The sequence below is a fragment of the Bufo gargarizans genome, chromosome 11, assembly GCF_014858855.1.
Source record: "Bufo gargarizans isolate SCDJY-AF-19 chromosome 11, ASM1485885v1, whole genome shotgun sequence".
In the NCBI taxonomy this organism is placed as follows: domain Eukaryota; kingdom Metazoa; phylum Chordata; class Amphibia; order Anura; family Bufonidae; genus Bufo; species Bufo gargarizans.
Genome location: NC_058090.1, coordinates 84,280,483 through 84,304,654, shown reverse-complemented (window position 1 = coordinate 84,304,654; position 24,172 = coordinate 84,280,483). Strand labels below are relative to the sequence as shown.

Sequence of the window (24,172 nt, the reverse complement as noted above, 5' to 3'; positions counted from 1 at the left end):
CTCGGATGCGGACTAAAACAACTGTCGTGTGCATGAGGCCGAAGTCCGACCATTAGAAATCTAATACCTTCTTGGAACCTGAATCCAGTTCTTACAGCCTTACGCTGGGTTCACACCTAGGCGTTTCTCATACGCGCGTTTCTATGCGCGTTTTTGTCGCGTGTTTGATGCGCGTTTTTTTTAATAGTGAACGCGCGTTTGACGCGCGTTTGGGCGATTGACAGCAGTGTTGTCCAAAGAGTCTATGGCCCAAACGCGCGTCAAACGCGCCAAAAAAAGCTCCTGTACTTGTCTGAGCGTCGGGCGTTTTACAGCGCGATCGTACGCGCTGTAAAACGCCCAGGTGTGAACCCTTCCCATAGGGAATCATTGGTTCTTGCCTGTTGTGCGTTTTACAGCGCGTAGGAACGCGCTGTAAAACGCTCAGGTGTGAACCCAGGGTAAGTGTCCCCTGCTTTTGAACTTATTGAGCAGCTGCCAATTAAACTGCTTACTGTCAAGACATTTTTCTTAGTGGCCATTTCTTCAGCAAGCAGGGTTAGTGAGATTCTGGCTCTTTCCACTAGAAGTCCATACTGTCAGAGCTTTCAGGATAAATTCATTTTCAAGTTAGAACCGGAGGTTTTCAGCATCTTTTCATATATAACAAGATATAATTAATCCTTCATTTTTATAACAGTCCAGGGAATAAGGAATGTCAAGTCCAGGTCCAAATAATGGTAAAAGTGCAGCGAGGAGCTCCATCTCCAGATGGATACATCAGCTTATATGTAAAACGTACAAAGCTAGAGGGAAAGGGGGCCCCAATACAGATCAGGGCCCATTCTACAAGAGCCATGGCGGCCTCTTGGGCAGAAGAGGCATCGGCCTAGGTAGAACAGATTTGCAGAGCGGCAACTTGGAAAAAGATACGTACATTTACTAAACACTACAGACTGGATATACAGTACAGACCAAAAGTTTGGACACACCTTCTCATTCAAAGAGTTTTCTTTATTTTCATGACTATGGAAATTGTAGGTTCACACTGAAGGCATCAAAACTATGAATTAACACATGTGGAATTATATACATAACAAAAAAGTGTGAAACAACTGAAAATATGTCATATTCTAGGTTCTTCAAAGTAGCCACCTTTTGCTTTGATTACTGCTTTGCACACTCTTGGCATTCTCTTGATGAGCTTCAAGAGGTAGTCACCTGAAATGGTCTTCACGTCACAGGTGCCCTGTCAGGTTTAATAAGTGGGATTTCTTGCCATATAAATGGGGTTGGGGCCATCAGTTGCGTTGTGGAGAAGTCAGGTGGATACACAGCTGATAGTCCTACTGAATAGACTGTTAGAATTTGTATTATGGCAAGAAAAAAGCAGCTAAGTAAAGAAAAACGAGTGGCCATCATTACTTTAAGAAATGAAGGTCAGTCAGCCGAAAAATTGGGAAAACTTTGAAAGTGTCCCCAAGTGCAGTCACTAAAACCATCAAGTGGTACAAAGAAACTGGCTCTCATGCGGACCGCCCCAGGAAAGGAAGACCAAGAGTCACCTCTGCTGCGGAGGGATAAGTTCATCCGAGTCACCAGCCTCAGAAATCGCAGGCTAACAGCAGCTCAGATTAGAGACCAGGTCAATGTCACACAGAGTTCTAGCAGCAGACACATCTCTAGAACAACTGTTAAGAGGAGACTGTGTGAATCAGGCCTTCATGGTAGAATATCTGCTAGGAAACCACTGCTAAGGACAGGCAACAAGCAGAAGAGACTTGTTTGGGCTAAAGAACACAAGGAATGGACATTAGACCAGTGGAAATCTGTGCTTTGGTCTGATGAGTCCAAATTTGAGATCTTTGGGTCCAACCACCGTGTCTTTGTGCGACGCAGAAAAGGTGAACGGATGGACTCTACATGCCTGGTTCCCACCGTGAAGCATGGAGCAGGAGGTGTGATGGTGTGGGGGTGCTTTGCTGGTGACACTGTTGGGGATTTATTCAAAATTGAAGGCATACTGAACCAGCATGGCTACCACAGCATCTTGCGGCGGCATGCTATTCCATCCGGTTTGCGTTTAGTTGGACCATCATTTATTTTTCAACAGGACAATGACCCCAAACACACCTCCAGGCTGTGTAAGGGCTATTTGACCATGAAGGAGAGTGATGGGGTGCTGCGCTAGATGACCTGGCCTCCACAGTCACCGGACCTAAACCCAATCGAGATGGTTTGGGGTGAGCTGGACCGCAGAGTGAAGGCAAAAGGGCCAAAAAGTGCTAAGCATCTCTGGGAACTCCTTCAAGACTGTTGGAAGACCATTTCAGGTGACTACCTCTTGAAGCTCATCAAGAGAATGCCAAGAGTGTGCAAAGCAGTAATCAAAGCAAAAGGTGGCTACGTTGAAGAACCTAGAATATGACATATTTTCAGTTGTTTCACACTTTTTTGTTATGTATATAATTCCACATGTGTTAATTCATAGTTTTGATGCCTTCAGTGCGAATCTACAATTTTCATCGTCGTGACAATACAGAAAACTCTTTGAATGAGAAGGTGTGTCCAGCACACCTTGCAGGTTGATAAGTAAGAGGGGTGCCAGCGGTACTTCACTCGACCAAAGTGATAGATCAATAAAGAAGGAGATACACCGCAGCACTTCCAGTAGGTGAAAATAGTGGAATCCTTTATTCACCTGTGCAATGTTTCGGTCCACTTGCTGGGACCATTTTCAAGCTTGAAAATGGTCCCAGCAAGTGGACCGAAACGTTGCACAGGTGAATAAAGGATTCCACTATTTAAACCTACTGGAAGTGCTGCGGTGTATCTCCTTCTTTATATAAATATATATATATATATATTTTTTTTTTCTATTTTCTATTTTTTTTATTTTTTTTTATATATATTTTTTTTATAGTTCCCCCAATAGTCTTCAAATCAAAGGTACGGTCTTCATAGGAAGACAGCTGTGGCAGCCTTGAATCATTCAGGAGCACCAAGGGTCAATGGGGGAGCCGATGCATGGTCACATTTCCCCAAGGCACATAAGGGGGTAACATGTGTGCAATCAACGCTATCGGCAATCACATACATTAGCCCCAGGTGTCTGCTGTTTTACCCCTTAAGGACCCTGCCATTTTTCACCCTAAGTACCAGGCCATTTTTAGCAAATCTGACCAGTGTCACTTTATGTGGTAATAGGTTTAAAACGCTTTTACATATCCAGGCCATTCTGAAACTGTTTTCTCGTCACATATTGTACTTCAAGACGGTGGTAAAATGGAGTGAAAAAATTTCATTTTTATTTATAAAAAAAAATACCCAAATTCCCCCCAAAAATTGAAAAATTTGCAAATTTCAATTTCTCTAAATACCTTCAAAAATAGTAATTTCTTTACATTCCCCATATGTCTACTTTATGTTTGAATCATTTTGAAAATGACATTTTACTTTTTGGGGACATTAGAAGGCTTCAGAAGTAAATCTTTAAATTTTCAAGAACATTTCCAAACCCCAATTTTTTCAGGACCAGTTCAGTTATAAAGTCACTTTCTGGGACTTACACATTAGAAACCACCCATAAATCACCCCATTTTAGAAACTACACCCTCAAGCTATTCAAAACTGATTTTACAAACTTTGTTAACCCTTTAGGTGCCCCACAAGAATTAAATGAAAATAGGAATGACATTTCAAAATTTCACACTTTTTTTTTTAGCAGATTTTACATTTTAATCTATTTTTTCTTCAACACTTAAAGGGTTAACAGCCTAACAAAACTCAAAATCTATTACCCTGAATTTGGAGTTTACAGAAACACCCCATGTGTGCTCAAAAACCAAAGTATGGGCGCACAGCAGGCTTCAGAGTGGAAGGAGCACCATATGGCTTACGGAGAGCGGATTTAGCTGGAATGGTAATTGGGAGCTATGTCGCATATGAAGACACCCTGAGGTGGCCCTACAATGGAAACCTCCAAAAAGTGACCCCATTCTGGAAACTAAACCCCTTAAAGAATATTTCAAGGTGTGTAGTGAGCATTTTGACCCATCAGGCACTTCACAGAATTAGGAAACGCTTGGCTGTGAAAATAAAACAAATTCAGAAAAAGTTGCTTTACACCCACATTTTTCACTTTCACAAGGGGTAACAGGACAAAATGCACCCAACATTTTGTTCCCCATTTCCCCCCGAATACGCCAACACCCCATATGTGCTAAAAAAATTATGTATGGCCGCACGGCAGGCTTCAGAATGAAAGGAGCACCATAGGGCGGTTAGGAGAGAGGATTTAGCTGGAATGCTAATTGGGAGCTATGTCACATATGAAGACACCCAAGTGTGGCCCTAGAGTGGAAACCCCCAAAAGTGACCCCATTCTGGAAACTACACCCCCGTACAAATATTTTAAGTCTGGAAAGGGTACTTTTTACCAAACAGGTTTCTCACAGAAGGCAGAAATACTAGAGGATTTCAAAGCACACATTTGTAAAAATGAAAAATTACTAGCAGACCCCAATTTTTCACTTTGACAAGGGGTTAAAGGAGAAAATGCACCCCCGTATATGTTCCCCATTTTGCGAACACCCCATATGTGCTCGTAACCTGCTGTATTGGTGCACAGCAGGCCGCTACAGGCAAAGTGCAAAATATGGTTTTTGCAGGCCTGAATTGGCAGACATGGGTTTTAGCTGCCATTCAAACCACTTCCGGGTCATGGTGTGACTGTAAATTGGAGTCTGGTAGAAAATGTCAGAACTCCAATATTGCCTAACGTTTGGCTTCCTTACTAACGCCCATATGCAGCACGAGTCCCCAAAACTACTTAATCTCTGCTGCATCTACTGGGGTCCAAGCTAGGGGTCTAGCGTATGGCGAACTAGGGTTCTGAGCAAAGAATTGTTGGGTGTACACATTGATTTGGGCCACCATTAGATTTACAAAATCTAGCTCAGTGAAGCCGGCACAATCTATCAGAATTCCTGGGTGGCCCACAAACGCAGGAATTTGAGGCTGATAATTCTCAGGGGGTGGGATCCATGTGGGCTCACTCTGGGGGGCTGCATCAGCTTCTACCTTGGGGCGCCTTCTAGAGGGTCCCTCATCAGCGGATGATGATGAGGGGGTAGAGGAAAGTGGCATTCTCCCTCACTGGCAGACTCTGTACTGGAGGCAAGATACGCGTATGCCTCTTCACCTGAGTATAGTCGTTGGGATGAATGGGACATTTTTATTTTATTGGTGTGTGACGTGTGAAACATAAATTTGAAATTAAATTTAGAAGAAAAGTTGTAAAAAAAAGGTTTTCTGCAAAAAAACTAAACAAAAACTTGCAGCACAAACTGAGCAGACGCGATCAGTAATGGACACTACTGATCGGTGCTCAGTGGTTGCGAAATGCACATACACAGATGGTGCGTTAGTGTAAAAATCTAAACTGACACTAACTGAAATCGAGATATAGATATATATCTTACTAAAACTAACTACCACAACTGCAGTTATTTTTTCACACACAAATGTGAAAAAAAACCCTCTAATGTGCAGATGCTACTGAGCACACTACTGATTGTGCGTGCTGCAGAGCACCACAGATCGTATAAAACTGTACTACATTGGCAAAAAAAATTATTTTATATATATATATATATATATATATATATATATATTATATTTTATATAAAGCCCTAACTACCAGTTCTTTTTTAACAAAAATAAATAAATTGGCAAAAAAAATCAGCATAAATAATCCGCAGGTGCTGATCAGGCAGGTACGCACTGAAAAGCACTTGGCGGTCACAGCCCGCACGCAGAAAAAGTGATGCAGAGCTGGAAAATGGTCAAAAAGGGACAGGGACTGAGGGATCTGGAACAGCTGCAAATGAAAAAAAATCTGTGCAGCTATTCCAGATGTTCTTCTTCTTTCTTCTTTTCAGCAGCAAAGGGGTTAAATTCATAGTGGTGGTACAGCACAAGTCCCAGCAAGCCACAGCAGCACATAACCTATCTGCAAGCAGTCAACAGCTAGAATGGTTGCTTGCAGGGAAGTTCAGCCTCTTCCTGTGCAGCTATAGCGTTGCCATTGGCTGGAGCGTTGTTCCAGCCAATCGCAGCGCTGGCAGGGGACCCAAAACACTGGTGTCCCCTGCCTCACCTCGGAGGTGACCTGTGCTGACGAGTTCAGCACCGGCCACCCTCCCCTGACATCCTCCTGACCCTCCCCGCAGCTGCTGACAACTTCCTGCGCTGCGATGTGACCAACACATTGATCAGCCAATCTCAGCGCTTGGAGCTGCAATGGGGTGGATCGGCACCATGCTGCTCTTTCCTGGCATGGCTGCCGGTAAGAGCAGCCATGGTGCAGCGATTCCACCCCGATCTTCCCTCAGAGCCCCGCAGACCTCATGAAGTACATGTACATCATGGGTCTTTAAGTCTCGTCAAGATATGACGTACATGTACGTCATGGGTCCTTAAGGGGTTAAAACGGCACACAGCAGCTATGGTGCTCGCGAGCATCCGCCATATTTAAATACCCACCAACCGAGGTATATTTACGTTGGGTGGTCAGGAAGGGGTTAAAACATTGTACAGGGAGTCCCCTTGTAGCAGTAAACGCTGCTCCTCATGGATCAGCGAGGTGGTGTAATGTGTGCATCTGTTAGGCCATTGATGGTGTCGAGGGAAGTGAGCGTTGGATGCTTCATCCGAAGTCGCTTCGTTCAAAAGTTCGGAATAATACTGCACAGTGATTCTTCTCCGTACAGTATTAGAATGTATAGGCTCCGAGGAGCCGAAGTAAGTTATTTACGAAGTTGCGTGAAACTTCATTGAATAACTCAGGTAGTTGATTTTTAAAGTGGAAAAACACTTTAAAACTTGAAACTGAACTCTGCTTTGGTCCCGTCTAGAACCTCTGAACCGAAGCCCAGTTCAGTTTAAAGTTTTAAAGTGTTTTCCACTTAAAAAATGAACTACGTGAGTTATTCAATGGAGTCTAGTGCAACTTCATGAATAACTTACTTCGGCCCCTCGGAGCCCATACATTCTAATACTGTACAGTATTACTCCGAAGTTTTGAACGAAGTGACTTTGGATGAAGCATCTGAAGCGCGCTTCGCTCAACACTGACCATTATAGACGTCTGCGCCCGTCTCTACGCACAGCTACAAGCGCCGAGAATACAGAAGAATGCCAATAAAAAAATATATTAAAAAACTCATTAATAAAAAATTTAGAAATTAACAAAAATATATAGAATACATTTTTTTGGGTTCAACAATAAGTTTTTATTAGAAACAGTAAAATCGTCAACTTTCACTTCGACTTGTAGAGTCACACTGCGCCCCCCTCCCCACATACAAAATCACACTGCGCCCCCCTCCCCACATACAAAATCACACTGCGCCCCCTCCCCACATACAAAATCACACTGCGCCCCCCTCCCCACATACAAAATCACACTGCGCCCCCACCCCACGTATACAAAATCACACTGCGCCCCCACCCCACGCATACAAAATCACACTGCGCCCCCACCCCACATATACAGAATCACACTGCGCGCCCCCACATACAAAATCACACTGCGCCCCCCCACATACAAAATCACACTGCGCCCCCCCCCACATACAAAATCACACTGCGCCCCCCCCCACATACAAAATCACACTGCGTCCCCCCACATACAAAATCACACTGCGTCCCCCCACATACAAAATTACACTGCGCCCCCCCGCATACAAAATTACACAAACCCCCCCCCCTGCATACAAAATTACACAGCACTCCCCCCTCTGCATACAAAATTACACAGCACTCCCCCCTCTGCATACAAAATTGCACAGCGCCCCCCTCTCATACAAAATTACAGAGCACCCCCCATGCATACAATATTACACGGGGCCCCCCCTCTGCATACAATATTAAATGGGGCCCCCCCCCCCTCTGCATACAATGCGTGTGAAGAAGGCTATGTTTTTTATTGCTTGAGTGTTTTTCCTCCAATAAAGTCACCAAATTGGAATACGGCAGTGCTTTTTTTTTTTTTTTGCTCACTTGGATTCAAGTCTCTACTCACGGTGACAATCCGACAGACTTGTGGATATCGTGGTTCTCTGATTGAGCTGGTAAGGGTGAGATTCCCTGTATCGTGTTTCTTTTCATACTGTAGTTCATGTGTAGGCTGGCAGCTGGGCGTCCTCTCAAGGGGAGTCCATTTAGGACCATTTTGTACCCTTTGTCTTCTTTTTGTCATTTTACACAGCACTCGCACTGTGTATGTACAGTAAAATACCATGTCACTTCTATTGGTCCTCCGGTGTGACAACCAGTATTATACTGCTGACAACCTACCTGACCTTCAGGAGACGCTGCTACATCCCATAGGCCTGGATTTGGGCTCATTATGAAGAGATTTAGCTACTGGGTGTATAATTAGCTAGAGAAGAACATTTCTGGTATCATCTTTATGATATTAGATATTTCCTTATCCTCTGTAGATCAGTGATATTACCCATAAAGCACCAGGAGACGCTCCTAATGCCAAACCTCTGAAGACGTCTCCTCCACCAAAGTCCTGTTATCTGCTCAACACAGAGGAATCCGGCTTCTTCTCTGTTCAATATATGATCTTCATATTTGGTTTCTGCTTTTCCAGTTTTCTTATGGCCTCCTTCTCCTCTTCAGATAATCCATTGTCCCACATACTAGAAGAGAAAAAAGTGCCCCCCAGCATTAGTGAGGTTGTATTGTGAGGTTTCCTCCTGACATCAGACCATTCAGCGAATTGGTCTCCTGAACATGGGATGTCTATTGTCTACAATCTTGTGTGTTTTGTAAATCTCCCCTTTGGTTTAGTGCTCTCATTAAGATAAACTAAATCAGAGTCTTGCAGGTTTGATACTGATAAAAATAGAAGTAATGATGTTACATAGTGAGCTTTCCAGACATCACAAGTCCCTTCATCAGGTATACTACAATATATGAAGAAACAGCAATATATATCCAATAAGAACAGAGACCTGGGGGAATGAATGGACATAGTGGGGGCACCAGGTCTCTGTGATAACATCAATTTAGAGACCATAAAACGTTCACACCCCTTATCTGTCACATAATTAAGGACTCAGTCTCAAGATCTTTTATATTCTGTTGCTTTTTACATTTCCCTTCATCCCCCCATGTCTCTGTTCTTATTGTTTCTTCATTCTTTTTCTTCATTCTTTATCCTTGTAGGATGCCTGATGAAGTCTGGTCCCGTCCAGTCCGGTGATGTCTGGAAAGCTCACTGACAACACTTAATCATCGTTTGCCAGCAGCAGATCATGATTACAAAGCACAATCTGCCACCGACCAATGAGTTTTAAATCTGTTGAAAGATTCCAATTACCCAATTACACTAGCGTTAAAGTTTTCCGATATTGAGTTCTGTCATAGGGGCTCAAAATCAGGAAAAAAAAACAGATCAGTTTGGACTTATGTATTCTGAATAGAAAACAATCCGTTCAGTATGCATCAGGATTTCTTCCGTTCCGTCCCTTGTACGGTATTTGGCCGGAGAAAATACCGCAGCATGCTGCAGTGTTTTCTCCGGCCAAAATTCCAGAACACTTGCCGGATCCAGCATTAATTTCAATTGAAAAGTGTTCGTGGCGGATCCGACATTAAAATTACCGCATTGACTGATACGGTCTGACTGATACTGGATCCGTTTTTCCAGATGACACCGGAAAGAAGGATCCGGTATTTCAATGCATTTGTCCGACGGATCCGGATTTAAAAGAAATGCAATCTGTTTGCGTACGGATTTCCGGATCCGTCAGGCATTTCCGGCAACGGAACTGACTGCCGGAATCCAACAACGCAAGTGTTAAAGTGGCCTTACTAGTTTATGCGGTAATTGGCGACAGTATTAAGCTTTATTCACACATCAGTGTCCATGCTCAAATCCATGAAAAGGTGGTCTATGATGGTCAATGAAAAGATGCCTCGGTGAAGGATCGGTTTGTCTGTTTTTTGCTGTCCGTGTGTCATTCCTGTTTCACAGACACTGTGCAGCTGAAAAATAATTTTCTCGCTCGTATCATTAGGAGACACACGAGACTATAGATATAGCTGCTGGCACTAGGAGGCGACACTGAGCAAAAAAAGTGCTAGCGCCTCCTCTCAGCTACACCCCTACCGAGCTAGTCAGTTTTAGCTTAGTGCCTGTAGGAGGCAGACCTTCCTGCTTTGCAGGGCACCTATCCACCATTTTTAATTCTTTGCAGGGCACCTATCCGCAATTTTTATTTATTTATTATTTTAGTTTGTCATTTTATTTTTTTCCCCTTTAGGCATGGGAAACAGACACCTTGCCTCACTGTTTACCCAGGGAGGAAGGTCGGTGTCGGTTCCCCACGAGTGGACCAGGGCAGCGCAGCTCCCCTGCATCCCACCAGCCATGGGATTGTAAGGGTCAGCCCCTAGAATGACCAAGTTACATTGAATTGCTAGTGATAATGTTTTACACAGACTGTGATGACTTCTTTCAGCCACAAGAGGCAGCTGTGTCTTTGAGTAAGAAATAAATTAAGTTGTTTGTCCCAGAGGATGTAGGAGGAGTTTCAAGTTCCCGGGCTTGGGCTGGAGTGTGTCTTCCTGGTTGATGTGAGCAGGGACACGGGCTGCTGTTGGACTGAGCCACAGAGACTAAAAAGTGATTCTGAGAAGAGTGCTGTCATCCAGTTGAGAGACTTGTGACAGGACACGGGGCCTGGCTAATGTGCTATAGGTTAGCGGGACCGTGGCAGAGGATGGGGCCTCCTGGCAGAGCTGAACTGATGTGGATTCCTGTACCTGCAATCTAAAGAGAGAGAGAGAGAGGAAAACACAATGCGCTGGGACAAGCAAGCGACTGTATAATTTCGTCCGGGTACCTTCCATTGTGGTGTCCCAATAGCAACACATTTTTTGAAGGCCTCAGACTCCACCAGCTGGTATGGTAAAAGCTGACGGGCTAAGAGTTCCGTCAAGCCAGCTGTCAGACGCCGGGCAAGGGGGTGACTCTGTGACATTGGCTTCTTACGCTCAAACTTTTCCTTGACAGACACCTGACTGTGGGCAGATGAGATGGAACTGCTGAAGGTGAGAGGCGGAGTGGTGGGTGGTTGAGAGGGGGCAAGGAGGACAGCAGTGGTTGACGTGGCTGAAGATGCTGGACCAGGAGGAGGATGGTGGCTTTCAGTTTGTGTGCTGCTTGTACTCATGTGTTGATCCCATAGGCGTTTGTGATGTGAGATCATGTGCCTTCGCAAAGCAGTTGTACAGAGGTGGGTGTTGGACTTCCCACGACTCAGTTTCTTTTGGCACAGGTTGCAAGTGGCATTGCTGTTATCAGAGGCAGACACACCAAAAAAATGCCACACTGCTGAGCTTTGCAATGACGGCATTCTGGTGGTGGCAACAGCATGCGTTGATTGGCGTGCTGTCTGGCTGACCCCGGGTGCCGATACATGCTGTCTGACTGTGCCACTAGCTCCTTGCGATGACCTCCCCCTGCTTCCAACTCGTCTCCTCCTTCTCTCTGTCTCCCCTTCAGAACTTTCCCCCTATTCTTCTCTTCGAGCAGGCACCCACGTGGCATCCACGGACACATCGTCATCATCAACCACTTCACTTGTATCTGACACCTCAGCAAAGGAAGCAGCAGCGGGTACAACATCATCATCATCACACTGTACGTCCATGTGTGTAATGCTGCCTGACTGAGACATATCCCTGTTATCTACATCCTCTGGCAATAATGGTTGCACATCACTAATTTCATCCAACTAATGTGTAAATAACTCCTCTGAGGGATCAAGTGAAGCGGCTGTGGTGGTAGTGGTGGTGGCGGGCGGGAGAGTGGTAACTTGAGAGCAGGTGACCAAAGCGGAGCTGGAGGAGGATGGTGCGTCAAGGTTCTTAGCGGAAGCTGTTGAAGATTGGGCATCCTGTGTAAGCCAGTCAACAATTTTCTCTGAATTTTTTGGGTTCAGGGTACGTGGCCTCTGAACACTGGGCATTATTCCAGGGCCAGTGGAAATCACACCACCAGGACGGCCCCTGCGGCGTGGCCTGCCTATGCCTGTCATTCTTTTTTAGATAAGTGGTACTATGCGTGCAAGGTACTGTGCCACCCTATATAAGTGGTGGGCAGTGGGCACAGTACAGTCTGTGTGGGCCTGACACACACTGGCTTGCAACTGCGATTATATCACAGAGAAATAATATAAATTGAATTATTTTTATCTGCAAGGTATTGTCTGTGACACCCTGTATGGATGGTGTGCACACAGTACTGTCTATGACTGAGCCTGCAGCCTCTCACACACGGGCAGGCAACTGCAATGTGTGTATATATATATATATATATATATATATATATGAGGCAGACTGATGTACCAGCCCTAAAAAGGGCTTTTTGGGATGCTGTCCTTGCAGCAGAGGAGTCTGTGGACACAGAACACTGCCCTAGCTAACGCTTTCCCTATTGAATCGGCAGCAGCAGCAGCAGCACTGTCCCTCCTCTCACTGAGAATGCAGCTTCAGAATGAATCTAAAATGGATGCTGTCCAGGAGGTGGGAGGGTCTGGGAGGTAAGGTCTGCTGCTGATTGGCTGGAATGTGTCTGCTGACTGTGAGGTACAGGGTCAAAGTTTGCTCAATGATGATACATAGGGGGCGGACCGAACACCACATATGTTCGCCCACCGCAGTGAACGTGAACAAGCTAATAGTTCGGGACATCACTAATCTCAACGGGGCCACAAAACATGCAGACATTACACCGTGTGCTCCCCACACCCTGAAGTCTGTCCTGTGGAAAACATAAAACTTCCTATTTTTCTCCATTTTGAGGACAGGAAAGGAACTTTTCTCTAGACGGACTGCAAAATACAGCAGCGCGCATGAAGCCCTCAGATGGCTATGTGAACGGAAAAGTAAAAACGTTATGGTTCTTAGAAGTCGGGAAAAAAGCAAAAGGGAAAATATTTATCAGTAATGTGGAGAGAAGATAATAAATCTGCTGCACAACAATGGTGCAGAGCATAAAATAGAATAAACTCCATGTATAACGTGTGCCCCACATGTCTCAGTCCTGTATACATCTCTTATACTTACCGTAATTCCTCTACCCTGTAGGCCGGACTGGAGAGAGCCTCCATCAAGTGACTGAAGTGAGGACCAGACAGACGATTATTAGACAGGTCAAGTATCTTCAGGGACTGGTTATTCCTCATTACAGATGCCAACTGGATGCAGGAAGTGTCTGGTAGACCATTATTACCCAAACTGTAAGAATAAGAAGATAAGATGTGGGTGAGGCGTCCACAGAGCGTTAGTATAAAATCTTTAGATTGTGACTGTGGAGAGAAAATGTCCCCGGCTGTTAGTAAAATCCATAAATGTCATCACTAGAAGCCGCCTCTTGTGTGTGGTGGATGTCAGGTATGGTGGCAGCTATATGATATGTCCATGTCCTAGAAATCCAGAACCCCGAGGCTATATAATCTTGGTGAGATAGAGTTTTACAGGCCGCTGAGCCATGTGATTATAGCCAATTGCGCTTAGACAATGGTGAGACGTTTGACTCCATTTTTTCAAATAGATATTCTAGAGATGAATTTAGCGCTGAAACATTTTTGAACAATATCGCTAACGCTTTACAGAGCAATGCAGGGTGCATAGCCGGTAAATTACTTAAACTAGTCGCCATCATTGTCAGGGACCGTCGCGGTGGTGCCCGAATTCGTTTGGGCGGCGTAGCATATAGCCGTGTTATTGAACGCAAAAAACAACATTTATACGACTTTAATAAAGTTTGTCTGGCCCCTATTGTCTACGCTATTTTGGAGAGGGGGGGGCGCTTTGAGCGACGACCAACGACGTGTTGTTAGCGAAAGCCCAACAACTGCATCGCAATTTACAAATACCCGAAAGGCGTTTGGTATCTTTTAGCGAAAATGTTGAGATAGAAAAATATTTAAACTTAACAATTAAAGATTTGGATCACAATATGGGCCAGCGGCATTATCATACAGGCAATACCGCTAAAGAAAAGACGGTTTATATAATGCATCATGAAAATCATTATTACGGCATTAAAAATCTAAAAGCTTTTATTGGAGCTAAAAATGTATACGTCCGGTGCTGCTCTGTATACAACAATAAACACCAACACGGCTGTATACAGTTTTGCAAAGCGTGTCAGTGGTTGGATTGCGTTGATCAGGATGATAATGTTCGGTGCCCGATATGCCTGGTGCTTTGTCGTTCATGGACGTGCTTTGAAACGCATAGAAACATATCACTTAGTGATAATGCATTTTGTGAGAAGAAAAAACTTTTAGCGTTTTTTGTTACAGATATATAGACTGGGGTGCTGAGCACAAGTGTAGCGGTCTAAAATGCAGAGTCTACGGCGGGCTGGTTGGCAAATTTGACGACCACGTCTGTTACATGCAGCCTTACAACCCCAAACAAGTACATCTTTTACGACTTTGAGTGCATGCAAGAAACAGGCATACATATACCCAATTACATTAATGCGACTACATTATACGGCACTAATTCCTGGCAATTTAGCGGTAAATCATGTGTGCGCAGTTTTGTACGCTTTTATATCGACGGAAAGTTTTTCCGTCTACACGTTCATAGCACATAAACCAAGGCGGACGGTTAATGTGCGTTACCCTGACTGATTTTAAAAATTTGATTCATAGAGTCGTTGAATTTCATACCAATGAAGCTCAGTAACATGCCCGAAGCTATGGGCTTTTCAGGCGCCAAGGGTCACTTCCCGCGGTATTACGGCTGCGATTATATGATGCCCGGCGAGAAAAAAGAATTCATGGTGTGGTACGCAGAACATAAAAATGATACCTGGGTCAATACATTTAGCGACTGTTCTGTATTTCTTTTCACGTTTAAAGTATTGCGTCACTTTTTTTCAGTCACGGCCATAATCGTGTCCCTGTAACATTCACAAGCCCTTCTCAAGACCTCATACTGACGCCAACGTAATAAGTTGAAATGGGTTGATATATTTAGTGACTGTTCTGTATTTCTTTTCACATTTAAAGTATTGCGTCACTTTTTTTTTTTCAGTCATGGCCATAATTGTGTCCCTGTAACATTCACAAGACCCAGAAACGATTCTCAACACCTGCTATACAGTAAGCTCTTAGCTCTTCCTGAAAATTAAAGGTGTCATTTTTATGTTCTTCATACCACACCAGGAATTCTTTTTTCTCGCCGGGAATCATGTAATCGCAGCCGTAATACCGCTCATCCGGGATGACGCCTATGTCATTTTGATTTTCTTCCGTATTGAAAAAATACGGGAAGTGACCCTTGGCGCCTGAAAAGCCCATAGCTTCTGGCATCTTACTGAGCTTCATTGGTATGAAATTCAACGACTCTATGAATCTAATTTTTAAAATCAGTCAGGGTAACGCACATTAACCGTCCGCCTTGGTTTATAATGTCAATTTTAAATTTCAGCTCCTGTATAACAAAATAAGCGTTGCAACGACCGGCATTCTGTGCTCTGAATGTGTAGCCGGAAAAACTTTCCGTCGATAAAAAAGCGTACAGAATCGCGCATGCAGGATTTACCGCTAAATTGCCAGGAATTAGTGCCGTATAATGTAGTCGCATTAATGTAATTGGGTATATGTATGCCTGTTTCTTGCATGCACTCAAAATCGTAAAAGATGTACTTGTCAGTCGCTTCTTTGGGGTTGTAAGGCTGCATGTAACAGACGTGGTTGTCAAATTTGCCAACCAGCCCGCTGCAGATGCTGCATTTTAGACCGCTACACTTGTGCTCAGCGCCCCAGTCTATATATCTGTAACAAAAACTCAAAGTTTTTTTTTCTCACAACGCGTTATCACTAAGTGATATGTTTCTATGCGTTTCAAAGCACGTCCCTGAACGACAAAGCACCAGGCATATCCGGCACCGAACATTATCGTCCTGATCAACGCAATCCGACCGCTGACACGCTTTGCAAAACTGTATACAGCCGTGTTAGTGTTTATTGTTGTATACAGAGCAGCACCGGACGCATAAATATTTGGCTCCGATAAACGCTTTTAGATTTTTAATGCCGTAATAATGATTTTCATGATGCATTATATAAACCGTCTTTTCTTTAGCGGTATTGCCTGTATGATATTAATGCGGCTGGCCCCTATTGTGATACAAAACTTTAATTGTTATGTTTAAATATTTTACAAACTCAACAATTTCGCGCTCCCCACGATCTTCCAAATCCTTATGATCAACATCTTCTACTCTCAGCCAACGACTCATCAAAGCCTACGCTGATGCAGAAGCTTCTAAAATCCAGGCAGCCTTCGCCCAAAAGAAAGCAGAGATGGAAGCTGAAGCTGCGCTTTAGAAAGCAGAGATGGAAGCTGAAGCTGCGCTTTAGAAAGCAGAGATGGAAGCTGAAGCTGCGCTTTAGAAAGCAGAGATGGAAGCTAAAGCTGCACGGGAGAAAGCAGAGATGGAAGCTGAAGCTGCACGGAAGAAAGCAGCGATGGAAGCTGAAGCTGCACGGAAGAAAGTACAGATGGAAGTTTTGGAACAATGTGAGCATGCCAAAGACATGACAAGACTAAGAGTCTTAAAGCAGGCCGGAAGTGATAATGAAAGAGGTATCAGTAGCAGTCACTCTGTTACATCTTATACATCAGATTCATCATGGACCTCTTCAGAACTCCATCACTCTGTCATAGCAGCCAAAGCACTCAACCAAGGTGTTTTCTCAACATCTACTGCACCTTCTCAAGTGGCGGAAACTGGTATGGATAGAAAGGACTTTCTACCTAACTATTGCACTGACCAGCTACTTCCTAACAAATCAACACACCCTTGGACTGTATGCCAGATCCAGTTTTGAATGCCTTAGCACCATCCTATGTGCCCAAGTCACTCAACATCAGTGTACCAGCCACTGCAACTAACTATGTCCCACCTGCAACTGTATACCCAAAGTCTGAAAACACAGGCATGTCATAGTTTGCTAAATACTTGCTTCGCAGAGAACTCACCACGTTTGATGACAAACCTAAAAATTGCAGAGGCTGGAAATTCACCTTTAAAGCCACAATCAGCGAGCTAGACATCACTGCTGCGGAAGAACTGGATCTACTCATCAGGTGGCTGCCAAACATATCAAAAGACTCAACAGTTTACACTTCCAATCCTGCTGCAGGTCTTGACGCTGCTTGGGACAGATTTGAACGTAGCTTTGGCAGCTCTGAGGCAATCGAAGATGCCTTATTCAAAAGGTTGCAAAGCTTCCCAAGGATTACAGCTAAAGACAATCTAAAGCTTCAAGAACTCAGTGATCTTCTACTAGAGCTTGACTAGCTATGGCTGACACTCGCCTACCTGGAATTAGTTACCTCGACACCCCTCGTGGCATCAACCCTATTGTCCTTAAGCTAACATATGGCATTCAAGAAAAATGGGTTAGTCAGGGATCAACTTACAATAAAAAATACGGAGTTGCCTTTTCTCCTTTTTCCTACCTCTGTGACTTCATAAGGGAAATCGCAGACTCAAAGAATGACCCAAGTTTCTTCTATGGTGACTGTAACTTTCTCAGTCCACCTCCTCCAGGACTTGCAAACACACGTATAACGCATAGAGACCGCAGGGGCCCAGTATCAGTGAAGAGAACTGATGTTCAACCTGCACCTGCTACGGTTCTACAAAGGACTGGGCAAAACAAGAAACTTTAAGATCCAAATCGCCAATGTCCCATACATAACAAACCACATCCACTTAAGAAATGCATTGGTTTCAGAAAGAAACCTCTACAAGAATGTAAGGAACTTTTAAAGGGATTTGGAGTTTGCTTCAGATGCTGTGCCTCCACAGAACACCTTGCTAAAGACTTTAAGGCTGTCATTAAATGCCTGGAATGCAGTAGTGACAACCACATACAAGCCCTTCATCTGTACCAACACAGCTCCATCCACAGACATCCCTCCAGGGCAAAGCATGGCGGGGAGCACACTGAACAAACAGCTGCCTCCACCCCAGTATTCTCTACATGCACTGAAGTCTGTGGGGAAGGACTTTGTGAGAAATGCTGTGCAAAGATATGCTTGATTTGTGTATACACAACGGCCAGCCAGAAAGGGCCATAAGATTGTATACCATTCTTGAGTAACAGGCATTACAGAAGTCTTGGGTAGAAGAGCCAGTGACCTTGTAGTTACTCTTCTCAATAGCAACTTGGAAATACCCTTGCCTACTATCATCGAGTATAATCAGATACCAACTAACAAGAATGAGATCCCCACTCCTGAAGCTGCCTTGCACCATTCTCACTTGAAGGACACAGCCAATCAAATTCAAGCCTTTGATGAAAATGCTGATATCCTGCTGTTACTTTGGGAGAGACATTCTAAGGGTGCATAAGGTTCGCTGTCAAATCAACGGCCCACATCGTCCACCTTACGCCCAGCATCTGGATCTGGGTCATCATAGGCAACGTCTGCCTTGGCAACGCCAGGAAACCTTTTCTCAATTTCTAACTTTAAAACACACGTTCTGCCAAATGGACGCACTACTTGTTTTCCACGACGACATCACTACAGTGTGAAAGAAAAGCTGTGTGACAAAGGTACGCAAGAGCGCATCATACTAGTTGATAGGAAAGCATTTATCTTCTGGGATGACAACATTGGTAACAGTGTTTGAGGTAACCACAAGGGACAACGAGTTAGCAGCCACGATGGAAGACAAAGAATTATTGAGAACCATGAGTAAAGAATTCAACCAAGATAATTCCAACAGCTGGGTGGCACCGCTACCATTTCGCACCCCAAGGAAGAGAATTCCAAATAATGGACAACATGCAGATTTACGGTTCATCTCTTTAGAGCACAACCTGAACCAGAAACCGGAGATGAAGAAACATTTTGTTGACTTTATGCAGAAGGTGTTTGAGAGAGATTATGCTGAGCCTGCACCCCCTCTTGCACAATCAGAAGAATGTTGGTACCTCCCATGTTTTGGTGTCTACCATCCTCGCAAGCCTGACCAGATTAGGGTAGTTTTAGACTCATGTGCTCGTCACGAAGGTGTTTCTCTCAATGACAATCTTCTCACTGGGCCTAACCTGAACAACAACCTCATAGGAGTTTTAATCCACTTTAGACCGATTGCCATTATGACCGACATCCAACAAATGTTTCATTGTCCGTGAAGACAACAGAAACTTCCTCAGGTTCCGATGGTACCACAATAATGATGCCAACGACGAGGTTACCTTTCCCCGTAGTTGCCATTTACGGACTGAGGAAAATAGCCCAAGAAGGCGAACAAGTTCGAGTTTTATGTACGTCAGTTTGTTGAAAAGAACTTCTACGTAGACAACGGTCTCAAGTCTCTACCTATGGAAGAGGAAGCCATCGACCTTCTCACCAGAACTCAGAACATGCTCGCTACTGCTAACCTCAGACTACACAAAATCGTCTCCAACAGAAAAGAGGTAATGAGACCATTTCCTTCTAATCATCATGCTGTCAGTGCTAGGGAATTCCAACTAGGATCTGACCTTTACCTCACGCAAAGCAGCCTTGGATTGCTGTGGGGCGTTAAACAAGACACGTTCACATTTGTGAACAAGCCCTTCACAAAACGAGGAGTACTGACTGCAGTGAACAGTATCTATTATCCTTTTGGATATATAGCACACTTTACTATTCAGGGCAAGATATTACTCAGACAACTTACTTCACAGAATACTGACTGGGATACCCCTTTACCCAAAGAGAAACAACAAAGGTGGGAATCCTCCAGGCATTGGAACAGTTTAAGATACCACGATCTTACACTCTTGCGTCCTTGAAGAATGCCAACAAGTGTAAATGGGAATACAACCCGCCACATTCCTCACATATGGGAGGCTCTTGGGAACGCATGATTGGGATTTCGAGAAAAATCCTGCCCTCTATGCTGCTGGACCACAAATCTTCCCAGCTCACACATGAAGTCTTGGTCACCTTCCTTGCTGAGTTGTCCGCCATAATCAATGCAAGACCACTTGTTCCTGTTTCCTCAGACCCAGAATCTCCAGTATTGCTAACTCCAGCCACCCTTCTAACTCAAAAGATCGAGATAGCCACTATTCCTCCTCAGGACTTTGATTGTTCAAATGTTTACAAACACCAATGGAAACGGGTTCAACATCTCGCCAATGTGTTTTGGAGCTGGTGGAAGATGGAGTACCTTTGCAACCTTCAAAGTCGTGGAAAATGGCAAGTCAGCAAACCCGACCTGCAAGCCGGGGACATTGTTCTCCTGAAATAAAGAGATGTTCATCGTAACAATTGGCCTATGGGTCTTATTACAAAGACTGTTCCAAGTAATGATGACAAGGTGCGGAAAGCAGAAGTTAAAGTAATGAAAGAAGGTTCTGCAAGACACTACTTTAGACCCATAAACGAGGTGGTACTGCTTCTGCCTAAACAGGAAGATGAACTCCTCCCACCGACCTGATGCAAAGAGAGGTAAGAAGGACTGGTGCATGTTGTTGCCTTCCCCTGTAAAGATGGACTTACGGATCAATCTTCCTCCTACCGCTGTCAACACTTTAAAGAGCACGTCTACAAGTATTATAGTAACGTTTTCCTTGTTGAAATTTTGTTGTTCCTTTTCATTTTGCAGATGTTCACAAAGAAGAAACATCTATTATACATGGACTTAACCAAAGTTTATTATTGTTATTAGAAATCATACATTTTGACGGGGAGTGTGATGTTACACATGCATGGTTTGCCTTTTCATTCTGTGTCCCCCTTCTCTCTTCCCTTCCTGCTGTGCTCTCTGTATAGTCTCCTCCCCTCTCTCCCTGGCATTATGGCTTCACCCTTCATCTCAGCCACATGTATCCTGCTAGCTGCTCACAACATGATTTTTTTTACCTATCCATTTGTTCATCTGTGTATGATCTGCAGAGTTTGGAATAAACTTCTTTACGAACTACAAGGTGTCATTTGGATCGAGTCACTGTCAGCCAATTCGGCTAAGATTGATGGTTACCGCTATCTCACCACAACTGTAAGTTTCAGAGATTACACTTTGAATGCTTACACTGGATAGGCAGAACAGTGATCGTATTCTGAAGCAGGCAGGAGAGAAAGTAAAACGTGAATAGTACATATAGTACAGTGAGGAGGGAAGGTGAGGACAACAAACAGGGGGTTGTCACCTTCTACAGTGGCCAGTTTCAGGAGGTACAAGGTATTATCAGGAAATATCTACCCATTTTATCTCAAGATGATAGCTTGCGACAAATTGACAAGCACCTACTCTGTACTCCACCTTGTCCCTGAGCTTGTTCATAGAAAAATTGGATAATGGCAAATCCACGGGGCTGAATGTTGTGGGGAGTTATAAATGTGGCCATAGTATTTGTAAAATTTGTCAATATATTACAGTGGGTAAAACATTGGAATCCAGTGTAACCGAGGAGGCATTCAAGATCAGATCGTACATCAACTGTAACGCGAATAAGGTAATTTATTTGGCGATCTGCAAAGCCTGCAGCGTTCAATACGTGGGATGCACCTCAAACCGCAGTATAGAGTATAGCAGATGTGTTTGGTATTACAGAGCAGTACAGTGTATAGCAGATGTGTTTTGTTTTACAGAGCAGTACAGTGTATAGCAGATGTGTTTTGTTTTACAGAGCAGTACAGTGTATAGCGGTTGTGTTTGGTATTACAGAATAGTACAGTGTATAGTGGATATGTTTGGTATTACAGAGCAGTACAGTGTATAGTGGATGTGTTTGGTATTACAGAGCAGTACAGTGTATAGTGGATGTGTTTGGTATTACAGAGCAGTACAGTGTATAGCGGATGTGTTTGGTATTACAGAGCAGTACAGTGTATAGCGGATGTGTTTGGTATTACAGAGCAGTACAGTGTATAGTGGATGTGTTTGGTATTACAGAGCAGTACAGTGTATAGTGGATGTGTTTGGTATTACAGAGCAGTACAGTGTATAGTGGATGTGTATGGTATTACAGTGGGCAGGAAAGAGGATGGGCCGGCAGACCAGTCTCATTTACCATTTTCTATGCCTGTTTCAGCGGCTCAGAAGCTGTGTTACACTTAGGACTGGCACTTGATGCCCCGAAGTTAAGGAGAGGCCTGCACCTCATAATTTTGACGGATTTACCACCAGTTTAGGGCTTTATTAATGCTAATAATAGAACCAAGGATTAGGGATTATGCTGGATAACAGTGGTACTATAACTACTATACATGAAAAATGGAAGTTCTTTCCGCACATATTTGATCATACGCGTGTCGGGCCCATCTACCGGCATCAAGGTGGCTTCCACAGATAGGTACCTAACACTAACAGAACTGCCTCTCCTGGGCCTAACCTAAGCCTGGTAGGGTGAGCTGCTGTCACGGTCCCTCCTGTGAGAGATGTGAGAAGATTGGATAGACTTGCTGCACGTGAGGCTGACAGGTCTCTCTTTTCCTCTATGCATGTTGTTGTTTGGCAGGATCTCACCTCTCCTCAGGTGCCGCTCATTATCAGTGATGAGGCTCTATTCAGATCCGTCTCACACTGCTGACCATGCGGTTTATAGTTTCTGCCTGGAGTAGCTAGAGCCTGTGTGTCTTGGACCTCCTGCTTCTTCATACATCTCTAAGCTAGGTACTTGTTGCCGTCACTGTTGGTTGTTATCTGGTGTGTGTTGTTTCTGGGCCTCAGGGAGACGCGGGTTCCTTAATTCGGGAAGGAACCAGCTATCTCATCCCCGGCTACCTATCCTAGGGCTCGCCAGTTTGCAGGGCTTTAGGTATCCGGCGTATGAGTATTTCCACCATCAGGATCTGCTCATACTGGCAGGAGTTAGGGGAAAGGCATAGGGATTTCTGGGAGGTCACCATCCCTCTGTAAGGAACAGTCATGTAATGTCTCTAAGTTTCATTATCCTGGTAAACTGTGTTAAAATGTAATGTATAATGCTATTTCAGTAATACAGATAAATGTAAATGCCTGCAGTATTCGTTTGGTCAGTAGATGGCAGCATAGGACCAATTTGCATTTAAGTTTACCATAAAGAAAGTGTATTAATGTGATACTGGCTCTTTAAGGCAGCAGTTAAGTGTTGGAGTGACACGCCCCTTATGATGTCAGCCTGCCTCAGTGTGAGCAGGAAGAAAGAGGAAGAGAGACTGGAACTATAACGGCTGCCATGTTGGCAAGATGGAAAACAAGTTCTGTGCTGTGTAAGACGTGTGTAGAGATACTAAAAGACTTTCCTGTGCAGCCAAGCTGTGTGAACTTCAGTCTAGAGACGGATGGAGTATAAAGGAACCGTGCATTTAGTGAAGCCAAGTTCAAAAGGACTGTGCAGCAACTAACCTGTGGAGCCGACATTGGGCTGAGTGGATTGCCCCAAGCAGTAAAGAGACTCACAGTGCTGTCGAGGTACCGGACAGTAACTGTAATAATCCTGGATTATATTCAACTGGTTTTCCGGCCTGCTGAGGAGGACTTCTTTGTTGCGGATCCTGCGCTGGTTAAAGGAAAAGGACGACATCGGGCCCCACCGTGCACTTCCACAAACTGTAAGAGGTCCACTTGGACCACTGGGATAAGGGGGGTGCGCACCCACTTGAAAGTTAGGGTCAGTTAGGGATAGTTCCTGGGACTGTTGTTTCTTAGTGTCCGCACTGCGAATACGGACACAGCAAAGGTGAAAATTGTTGCAGTATTTGACTTGTATTGTTTATACTGTTTTGAATATTTTGCTTGTCTTTACCTCTGTAACTTCACTGCTAATCTTAACTTCTGCGTATGCACTCTTTTCTGGTTGCGGAGTCAAACCACCTGCTTTGCTCTCGGTTCACACCTCTTCCTTAGCTTTTGAGGCCTAGATTGTTGTCTATTCGTTGTGGAGTGTATTTGGTGTTTTCCTTTCTCCTTAACCTGTGACAGCTGCCTGCATGCTAGCTTTATGGATGTGCACCTGTGACTTTGGATGTGCTAATCTAAATTTTCTTGTAGGGCTTCATTAAAGGGAATTAAGAAAATGAAAATACTTCAATATTACTTTGTTATAAATATATTCCCAAATACCTTTCATTAGTTATAATGGTTCATTTT

The 24,172-nt window shown here is 44.1% G+C and overlaps 1 protein-coding gene across 3 annotated transcripts in view; it reads right to left on the bottom strand.

Moving 5' to 3' along the window:
* Positions 1-7,875: 7,875 nt before the first annotated feature.
* The window catches only part of LOC122922038 (NACHT, LRR and PYD domains-containing protein 3-like), a 57,140-nt gene continuing 40,843 nt past the window's right edge, over positions 7,876-24,172 (bottom strand). For 2 of the 3 annotated variants that reach the window (XM_044272452.1, XM_044272453.1), the window contains exons 7-8: positions 13,132-13,302; positions 7,876-8,693 (exon numbers count right to left, since the gene is read on the bottom strand). In XM_044272452.1, the coding sequence (XP_044128387.1) occupies positions 8,606-8,693; positions 13,132-13,302 (259 nt within the window). In that variant the 3' untranslated portion in view covers positions 7,876-8,605. The remainder of the gene's footprint in view (positions 8,694-13,131; positions 13,303-24,172) is intronic. The other variant, XM_044272451.1, reaches the window with a different exon arrangement.